The sequence below is a fragment of the Gossypium hirsutum genome, chromosome A01 (genome assembly GCF_007990345.1).
Source record: "Gossypium hirsutum isolate 1008001.06 chromosome A01, Gossypium_hirsutum_v2.1, whole genome shotgun sequence".
NCBI classification, from domain to species: Eukaryota; Viridiplantae; Streptophyta; class Magnoliopsida; order Malvales; family Malvaceae; genus Gossypium; species Gossypium hirsutum.
The window spans coordinates 29,708,148-29,719,201 of record NC_053424.1 but is presented as its reverse complement, the minus strand read 5'-3'; the positions used below and the strand labels follow the sequence as shown (position 1 = coordinate 29,719,201).

At 31.0% G+C, this 11,054-nt stretch overlaps 1 protein-coding gene across 1 annotated transcript; it reads right to left on the bottom strand.

The window, feature by feature from the left end:
• Nucleotides 1-9,103: 9,103 nt before the first annotated feature.
• On the bottom strand, nucleotides 9,104-10,711 carry LOC107888201 (transcription factor bHLH95). The gene is made up of 3 exons (XM_016812314.2): nucleotides 10,381-10,711; nucleotides 9,681-10,136; nucleotides 9,104-9,425 (listed from the first exon to the last, which is right to left on the bottom strand). The coding sequence occupies exons 1-3, from the start codon at nucleotides 10,588-10,590 to the stop codon at nucleotides 9,327-9,329; spliced, it is 765 nt and encodes a 254-aa protein (XP_016667803.1). The 5' UTR covers nucleotides 10,591-10,711; the 3' UTR covers nucleotides 9,104-9,326.
• Between the last annotated feature and the right edge of the window lie 343 nt (nucleotides 10,712-11,054).

Genomic DNA, 11,054 nt, shown 5'->3' with positions numbered 1-11,054 from the left:
CCGTGTACCTTTCGAAGTAACCTCACACGCCCGCGTGCCAGGTCATGTGCTAGGTCGTATAACAACCTAACTTGCAACCCTTTAAAAACTAAAGGGACACACGGTTGTGTCACTTGACCGTGTGTCACAGACGACTGAGACACATACCCATGTCTCTGCCCGTGTGGGCGAAAATAGGTCATTTTACAAGCCATATTTCTCACCCAATATAGCATGCACCTACACTTAACATTGTACATATAAACAAGGCACAATCAAGCCTTAAAAATGTAGTATATTCACATACAACCAACATGCCCTTAGGCACCTCAAATGACAATTATAAACTTGTTTAACCATGTAATCCATGTAACCAAGTAATCAACCAACTTTTATGTATAATTAGATTAATACACAACATGTAAATCATTTACCAGAACTTACCAGTTGGTACCAATTGTACCACTTATTCAATAACATCAAATATATATACACTTACTATAGCATAGTACCAAATCGCACCAAGTTATAAAACCTACCTCATATGCATATTCAACTACTATTTTACCTTTCATTATTCAATCACAAATCATTCCACACGTCAACATTATAAGGCAAATTATGTACATACCAAAATACCAAAACACAAGCCAAATAAGTGGCTAATTTCAACAAAACACATATAGGCCAACATTTAGCCAAAATAACCTATACATGCCATTATAACCAAAATCAAAACATATGAAAGTACCGATAGAACTGATGGATAGTGTGATATAGCTTCGACAAGCTTTCAACCCGATCGAGCTTCTGATAATCTGAAAAGTAAAGATGAACAACTACGTAAGCAATGAATGCTTAGTAAGCTCTTATAAACTTTAATCATATCAATTCATTTCCAATATGAAATTTATACATATTAAGAATAAACATATACCAATACCACACGGTTCATGAAACCATATTCAACAATTCACAAAGTGAGTAAATCCACAGCATCACTTATACATATTATCCCTAGCATAGTAGGATTTTAAAACAACTTTAAAATCTTCCAAATTTCTTTATTTTCATTTGCATTTCTTTACTTTCCACACCCGTTAGATATGCATAACACACAAATCATAAGCATATCATAACAAGCTAGTGCATTTAAACATAACCCTTTTCGAATTAATCACATGATAAGCCATTTCATAAGAAATTGCATAATTTAAACCTTACCACTCTTTTATGAGCACAAAGATACTTTCATTTGAGCACTTACCATTTCAATGCAACTTATAGTTAAACATATTACCATTCAACCAATAGCTTGGCACTTGCCTAAGCATGAAACAACACCACTTGTTAGCATACTCGAACATTTTCATATAAATTCAACATCGATTACCTTATTATCTCAACATATCACACTTGAGTTTATTACTCGTCTCAACTTACATAATTTCTATGTATCAACATATCAAAGATATTCATATATGTACATGTCATGATACATATCATTCTCTTACCGTTTCTTCATATACATATATCATCCATTTCAATATATCAATACATCATGTACCATCATTTCCATGTATTTCATGTATATACCTGTATCAGTTTGTATCGAACTCATATCGTCTCGTAACAGAATATTGCCTGTTGAACCATTTAGAATATCGTTGGATACTCGAGTAACACACATGAGGTGTACTAAACTGTAATCCATCAATTTCTGTACATGTATGGTCATATGAGCTATGAATCGATATGCTCTTACGAGCTGTAAACGGTAAGCTCATACGAGCTGAATATTGGTAAGCTTATGTGAGCTGAATATTGGTAAGCTCTCTCGAGCTGAGAATCGGTAACCTTAACGACATGTCATTTGTATCCTACGAATTCCTAAGGTTCAAACGGGACTCGGTAATCGTCGTAGGTCTTTGGACTTACATCGTGGTAATCGTCGTAGTTCTTTGGACTTAGGTCGTTTCATAACACAATAAATTACATGCTAATATATAAATTGATTTAATCAAAATATAATCACATATTAACATTCAATTTAATCAAAGTTATACATAATACAGTTCATACGAACTTACCTGGCTAAATTGCAAAAAAAACCAAGACTTAGGGGCATTTTGGTAATTTTCCATTTTCCTCGATTTTTCACCCGATCTTAATTTAAATTAATGATTTCATTTAATTTATTAATTTAGAAAATAAAATAATTCATTTCATGCAATTTGGTCATTTTTGACATTTTTACAAAACTGCCTCTAAAGTTTCTTTTATTCAATTTAGTCCTTGAGCCCAAAACATGCAAATTAACCATTTTTAATACAAACCAAAGCTACCTGAATGTTCATGATATTCAAAAAAATCCCATTTATGCAAAAAATTCACATTAAATCCTTATACTTTTATTAATTTAATAAATTAGTCCCTAATCAAAAAATTCATCAAAATCACTTAACAAAATACTTTCAAATATCAATAAACATTCCAAACTCATCATCTAATATCAAAAACCACAAGATTCATCAATGGAAAATTCAAAATCTTTAATAGTTTCAAAATCAAAGGTACAGGCTAGCTAGACCTAATTGCAATAATCTCAAAAACATAAAAAATATTAAAAATGGAGCTAAAATCACATACCAATTAGCTTGTGAAGTTGCCGAAAATTGAAGGTATAAAAATGGCTTCCTTCCTTTTACCCATTCCGCGAAGAAGACCAAAATTAAAAGATGATGATAAATTTTCTTTTTATTTAACTTAATTTAATTTATCAAATTAAAATTTTACGCTTTGTTAATAATTAATTAAAACACCAAATCAATGCCCATATTTTTCCACTAACCCTTAAATGATTTAATTACCATTTAAGTCCCTTTTCATTTCTTCAATAAGTCTTTTAATCAATCAAATCAAATAGTGATTAAACTTTACATCTTTTACAATTTAGTCCTTTTTAATTAATTAACCATTGAAACGTTAATATTTTTAATGAAACTTTAATACCACCTTAATGACAATCAGTAAATATTTATAAAATTATTTACAACTTAATTTATAGAAATGAGATCCCGATACCTCATTTTCTAAAACCATTTGACCTTAAGGTCTTACCACTTGAACTTAATAAATCGCTTATAAAATAAAAAAATAACTATATCAAAACCTTTTCAAAGTCACAATTAACTCGTAAATATTAAATATAATATTTACGAACTTACTCATAGGATTTTGTGGCCCTAAAACCACTGTTTCCAACACCACTGAAAAACTGGCCATTACAGATTTATACCATCAACATGTATTCAAGCATTTATACGCTTTTATATAATTATTTTAACTTTTTTCAACAATTTTTTATTATGTCATCACTTGACAATATCACTAATAACAATTTATAAAATTATTTTGACACTCAATTAAAAACATTGTAGATTATTAACTTTAGGACATTATAATAACACTATTAGTTTCTTCAATAACTAAACTTCTACATTTTTTAACTATTTTGATTCTTTGTATCGAATTTTCATGTCACATCCTAAAAATCGAGTTAGTAGAAATGGTTAAGTGTTGTGTTTGTGTGTGAGAGGTCATGTGTTCATTCCCTTCCCTTAGATTTTTGTTATTTTTATTCCAACTCCTAACTTTGGGTATTAAGTTATCCATTAATTTTACTCAACTGTTGACAAGAATGAACCTATTGGTTCAATGGTAAGGTTTTAGCCTACCCAGAGATCCCATGTTTGAATCCTATGCGGGCGAAGCAAAAATAGTTTTTCTATTCTTTGTCTGTGCCGCTTATGTTTCCAGAATTTGGGTTAAATTCAAATTCTGGTGAAATATGATATGATAGTTATTAGTAGGATATCGGCTTTTTTTAGAATTTTTTTTTTTGAAAAATATCCCAAAATATCTCTTCCACTTCCCACTCTCATGTTCCTCTATCTCATTTCCCCTCTTCTCTATCTTTTCCTCATTTTGCTTTTTTCACATTAATTCGTAAGTGTCAAAGAAAAGTTCTTCAACATTCTTTTTACAAAATTTTTATTCTTCTCTATACTTTTCTGTATTCGTGTATTTTCATCTTTGTCGCCTTCTCATCTTTGGGCTATTATTTTAACTTGAGTCGTCACTCTATTGGTTTTCTGTTGTTAGCAGTTTGTAATGTGTGTGTCTCTCGGGGTAAGTGAATTGTGTTCTTTTTGGATAGTGTTAATTATTACTTCCTTTCTTTACGTTTCTGCTAAGATGAAGCACGTGTGGTGCAAAGCTCTCCTCCAGCAAGTTAAAGTTGTTGTCTTCGGCAAATTAAGGCTTTCATTGGCCATCTTTCAAAGGTAAGGGGACAGTATACCTTAGTTAGGGACCGATTCTTTTTGTTAAGGTCAGAAGTTCTAACGTTTGTGGTTGAATACTCTAATCAAGTAGGGGCCAAGTATTATTTTTGAATGTAGTGTGATTGCTAATCAGTAACTTTGGATGCTATATTTTAGGTTCTAGAATTGTGCTAGTGTGTTCGTATTGCATAACAGTAAGGTGTGTAACTCTATCTCGTAAAAATAGTGAACGATGTAAAGCCAAAAAAACCTACTATTGACACTACACAGGTGTGTGCCAAATCGAGTGAGCCACACGGCCTTGCACTAGGCTATGTGATATACCGTGTAGACCACATAGGATGGGTTAAATGGGTCGTGTAGGCCACACAAGTGCAGTTAGGCTGTGTGGGCCACACGACTGAGCTAGTTAGGCTGTGTAGGCCACACAGACATGTGGGCCCATTTTCTGTAAATTCTAGTTAGTGTCGTGTTTTGAAGTGCGATTCAAGGTCAGTGATTCTGTAGGTTTGATAGATGATACGTATGATGTATGTTAAAAGAAAACTGTTGTTATGATATGATTGCATAAATTTTGGATGTATGTTGCTTTATACAACGTGGTTCTTATATGTAAAATAGTGAGCATTATCGGCATGTTTTTTATTAGTTAAGTATATACGATTATTGATATGTTATGATTTATTCAATTCCCATAGCATGTGACATTGTGGCAATTCTGATTAAAGTGATTTGTAATTATTGAAATCTAATATATATGCTCTGCAAAGCATGAAACCTCATACCTATTAAATTTTGTTAAATATATGATTGCATATTTGACATGCTTACTATTCTGAATTTGTATTTTTACATGCCATGTCACATTGTATAGGGTTGGGATAATATGGTAAAGATGAAGTTCTAGCAGTTCAATGATCTGCACTATCTAGTGGTTTAACCACATATTTATTCTGGCAGCTTGACTGCAATATAGTGGCTTGACCACATATATTTGATCTGGCAGTTTAACTGCATATTGATAAGCCATCGTTGTCGAGCAACTCGGGTTGGCAGGTCATCGTTTCTAGAAAACTCAGGATGACTTAATTGGTGTGTTTCTGGATGGACGAGTTCTACAGAATTCTAATTTGGTGTGCAGCAGAGCTGGGTAGGAAGTCTTCTGAAAAATTTGTATTTCGTTTTTCAGAAATATTGCATTGACATAACCATCCATGCAAAAATTTTGCCATTCGAGTTTGATGAAATTATCTGTGTTATTTTGGTGTGTTTAATGTGATATTTGTGTTTTCGTCTGAGATAAGTTACACACTAAGCTTTATATCTCACCATTTTCATTTCTTCATTTCAGGTAATTGACAGAATTAGGTTGGGCAGCATTTGGGAACTCGAATTAGTTTTCTCGCATAAAATGGTTTGATTTATTAATAATTAAGTTTTGTAGACTTTGGTTTTTGGACTAATTTTTTAGGTTTATTTTCAGTTATGGGTTTTTGTTACTTAGTTAAAAATTTCTGCATGAATTTTGTCAATTAAGCACCGTGCTTTGATTTCAAAATTAAACAAGCTAAGAATTTTTCTACTACAAATTTGAAATAAGCTTTATGAAAGTTAATAACGAAATTTTTAGAATATGCTCAATTGGTAAAGTTATACGTTTTCACTTATCGAAATCATGGTTTTCAAATTATCAACTTCGAAATTTCCTCTGTAAGGTTTTATTCGAAATTACAAGTTTTATGTAGCAAGTGACTTAAGCGTTATGATTTCATGAAATTGAGTTTATTAATTTAACAATTAATAAATTCACACAAACGTTTTAAGAGCGATAAATTTTTCCTATCAAGAAATTGTGGCAAGTTTTTTTTTATTTAACTTTGATTTCCGAGTTCGTAACTAGACAAGTTTTGAAAAGTAAAATTTTAATGCATTAATATAAGCTTCCAAATTTGACCGTAACATTTAAATCGAATTTGAGTATTACATTTCATAATTTACAAGTTGAAATTTAACCACTTATTATTATTCATTACCACATTTCCAACTATTCATAGCATTAATTGTTCTCTCAACACTCTTTAAATTTGTTTTCACTAGATCAAGTCAAATTTTGCATTAAACTAACATTCTCAAATTAAGCCATGTATTTCAATAATCTTACATATATATTTCACATCAATTATCATTACTCCACTAATTATTGAAATCATAAATTCAATATTAATGGAAAATAACAAAATTCAAAATTACTTACCTTTGGATGAATAAAAAATTTGAAAATATTTTTTTCCTTCTTTTTCAACATTTGAATCTCATTTCTCATGGCTTGAAAACAAGTTCTCTTTTGTCTCACCATTTCTTCCAACAAACATAACCACAATATTAAGAAGAAAATTACTCAAACTAAAAACCCATTTATAGGATACCTACATATACACAATAATGATGGTAAGAAAATTATACCTTACTTTATTTGAAGCTTCTCTCAATGGTCATGAATTTTCTCTTACTAAACTCATACACTTTTAAGTTCAAAATGGTGAAACTAGTGAAGGAAGTTTAACAGTTGATTTCACACTTATTTGTAATGAAAAATAAAAGTTTAGACTTAAATTTAATAAAAAAAATAGTAAAATTCTCCCTTTCCCCACTTAGCCATGTGGTTTGGGAAGGGGATGAGCCTTACTTTCTCCCTTCCCCACGTTAAAAACATGCATGACTATCTCTCTTTCTTTTTTGCCCTTTTAAAGGTTTAGAGCCAATTCGGCTTTCATAACAAGAGGCCCAGACAGCCATGGTGTGGGCCACACCCCGCCACTCATATTATATGTACTTTTTTTTCTTTTTATAATAATAATAATAATAAATTCAAGATAACTTGAATTTTGAGTTTTCTGTAATTAATTACTCATTTAAGAATCAAAATACTTTTCTACTTGCATTTTAGGTCTTCGGATTTTTTCAACTCTCTATTTAGTTCGTTTTCCATAATTTTGTATTTTCAATCATAATCACTGATTTCTTTTTAAATAAATTTAAATTTAATAATTTAATATCACATTAATATTACAAACCATTCATAATATTATATGAAATGATCAAAGTACTCCTTTTTAAATAAATAGCACTTTAACCTCTCTTTTTTACCTCTTATTACACATTCTTCGCAACCAAATGGCACTTATCGAACCCAAAATTTCATAAAATCATATTTAATATGTAATAAATGTCCATGGGTAGTGAAATTTTCATCTATTCCCTTTCAGATGAAAGTAAAAAAATTACATTTTAATCCCTATATTTTTGTATTTTTTCTAATTTAATCTTAAAAGTGATTTGCATCGTACTAATATATATCCCAAGTCATTCTCACATCAACAAATGACCAGTTTTAAATGAAGTTAAAATAAGCTCATATAATTATTCAACTCAATAACTAAATTTCTATTCCCAAAATTTTAATTAATTATGATTTTCTCAACCCATTCTAATTTCGTTAAAGTCATTACGACTTTACTGTATTACAATTTATGAATAAATAGATTTAATTGTCCTATTTAGTAAAAAAGATGACTAATTAATTTAATTTTCAATCTGAACTCACCTAATTAATTACATTCAATTAAATATTAATTCAAAGAAAAAGAATTAATTAGGGTTTTACTGCAAATAGTAATTCATGAAATATATTTCTCAATCGCCATTTTTTATTCATTTATCATATCGATTCTAATTTGCAATCCATGTAGGATTGTGTTAAACTAGTAAAAGGATCAATTAGAAATATATAATTAAGACTTAAATAATTTCTAATTAAGTTTTGACTCTTCGTCTATTAAGTACAACATTATTTAGGAATGGTGTCAATCCACTAAAAGTATTATGACTGAACTCCCCATTATATACCATTAAGAAAGCAAATTATATTTATATTTTCTCCAATGATCTTTTCAGTAGTGTGATACCCCCATAGGATATTCTGAATCTCTTTGGGTTAAATTCATTCACCCAATACGATCCTATTTTATCTCATGGTTACATCTTCCATAATGAAGAATAAGATTACTAACAAATAGTAATAACAATAATTTATCCTAGACGATTAACCTGTGGCCACTTTATTTTTTATAATCTATGCAATGCCAAGGAGCGAATACCATTTATTTTTTAAATGAACTACGAATTTCACTAATGTAAATGAAGTCATGTCATGCAAAAGTCACATACCCAACATACAAGGTTTTGGTTTTGAGATCATTGGAATACAAACTTTCAATATATCAAAGTATACGAGTTACATATACATAATCAATCGCTTATTCAATATTAGAGTAAGTCATACTATGAATATCACAAGGGAAAAATTCCATAAAAAATTTATGGATAAATTCTACTTAGGTCCTATCCGATGTATTGTAAATCTAAACAATCACACTTATGGTTTTTTTATCTTCTGGAGTCAACCGCTTCAATATCCAATACAAGATATCTTTCCTGTTGGACTTAATAAACAACATAATAGTCCAATAAATCAATTGTTCATTTTTTATTCTTTAATACTACAAACCATTTAGATTACGTATTAATATAAGTTATTTTCCTGTAATTCATCCCTACTATACAACTTATTATTAGTTAATACTTATTTATCCATTTTGCTTTTCATTCAAAAACTATTAAAAACAATTATATAAAACATAAGATTTAATCATAAAAATTTTACTTAACTAATCTATTTAAAAAATTACAATCATAATAACAAAATATTAGTTAAAAAATTACAATCATAATAACAAAATCATTTCATTAAAGGCACAAAATCCCAACAATAGCAATAGATTTGCTTTAACATGCAGACAGTCACCTTCATCAACTTCCTGTAGGGATAGACTAAACTAGGGTGCAATCCCAGTGGGTTTCCGTGAGTCATTCACTAGAACAACCCTTTGTATTACAATGGAAAGTGCTGACCAAGCTTTTTTTGATGATTTTCTAGTATTGTTAACACGAAAAGAGGCATAAGTTCATCTCTCCTGCAGCCAGCTTAAATGTCTCTTCTATCGACAGTAACTCCGGAAATTGTTCAGATGCTCCACCAGCCTAATCCATGTCAAGAAAAGTGTTAGTATGGGACATATGTTTCTTAAAGTATATAAACTCATCAAATGCTACAATGTTTCTGAATAACAACTATTCATGAAGCAAAACATTAAATCTTTCTATTGTTTATTGTCTCCACTGTTCATCACATTCAATTTACTTACAAATTTTCTTAAGAGCATTGTATCCTAAAGATGAGCGTTGTCTTAAATCTGGTAAATTTTAAGAGGCCAAGTGGTTTAAGAGTGCACTTACATGAACATGGATCATGTACATGGTACGATATTGATCTGAGAAAATGTGAGCCGAAACCACCTCCAATTGATGCTTTTCTAGTATGTACAAGATAGTGGCGAATGTCCCTGGCTTCCTTGGGGAACAGACATTGATTTGTGCATCATCCCCACACATACTAATGACTACATTGGATGAAAGCCATGTCTGAAAGCAAGCTGGTGAAGCTTGGGCTGGAAATGTCTGAGACATGTCTATGGTCATCGGATAGTTATTTGTTGGTCCCTGATTATCAGTAAAGAATGCTTCCCTTGATTCAGGAGGTTGCACCTGCGACGTGATTATGGATGATTGATCGTAATCAACCGTTGCTGAATTCTTTAATTTCTCAAGCTTTTGTTTTTCAAGTGTTTGGAGAGTCTGTTGAAGGTTTTTTATGTATGTTACTGCTTCATCAACAACGGTAGACTTGTCCGCCTGTACAAGACTGAGTAAACACTTAAGCAACTTCATAGGTGCATCTAACAACATGTAATGACCTTATAAGCCATATGCATGCATGTGTAAAAATCAAGAAAACCTATTTTTTTTTCATTGAAGCACACTTTCAAACTTGTGATGAAGGTTGGAATTGGATATAGATATCATGGAAAACAAATAATCTCTTATTTTTCCTGCCGATGATCTTAAACTATTTTCATATTATATATATTTTAATTACCTTCGCAGGAAGTTGAGGTAGCAAAGCATGAAGACTAGAGAACATATTCCTCATCTTCTTCCTCCTTTCTCTTTCAGTCCATATATGCATCTCATGCTCCGATTGATCAGCGCCATGGTCGACACCTCCGTTAGCCTTCCCTTGTTTCAACCCTCCTTTTCTACTTCTCTTCTCACCCACCTCTGCTACGGAAACTTTCTCAAGCTCCATTTTTGGGTAATTAGAGATTTTTTCTTCAGTAAACAGCAACAAAATTCCCTAACCAATTCACCAGGAAAGAATTGGTAAAAGAGCCCAAAAATAGGGGGATTAGGATGAATTTATCAAATGAATTTTGATAGCAGAGATATGTGTGAGTAAGTGTATTTATACTTAGGGAGAAAGAAGAAAGTGGGAAAAGTATAAAAGAGGTGAAGAAGAAGATGATGATGATGGAGTTTTTGTAAGAAACAGACCAAAATACAATCATGAGATAATGCCGTTATTTTGCTTCCAAACAAAAAACGGAAGCTAATCTCTTTTGTTCTGATGTTCATTAAAAGGCAATATCTCTCAGGTGGGGCCCGGGTATTTTTACTTATTCTGCTTTCACCCTCTTCATCCTTTTATTTACATCACTGCCCTTTTAAAGTTCTTTTTATTTTCCCGTTCACATTATATACAAGTGCCTTCTA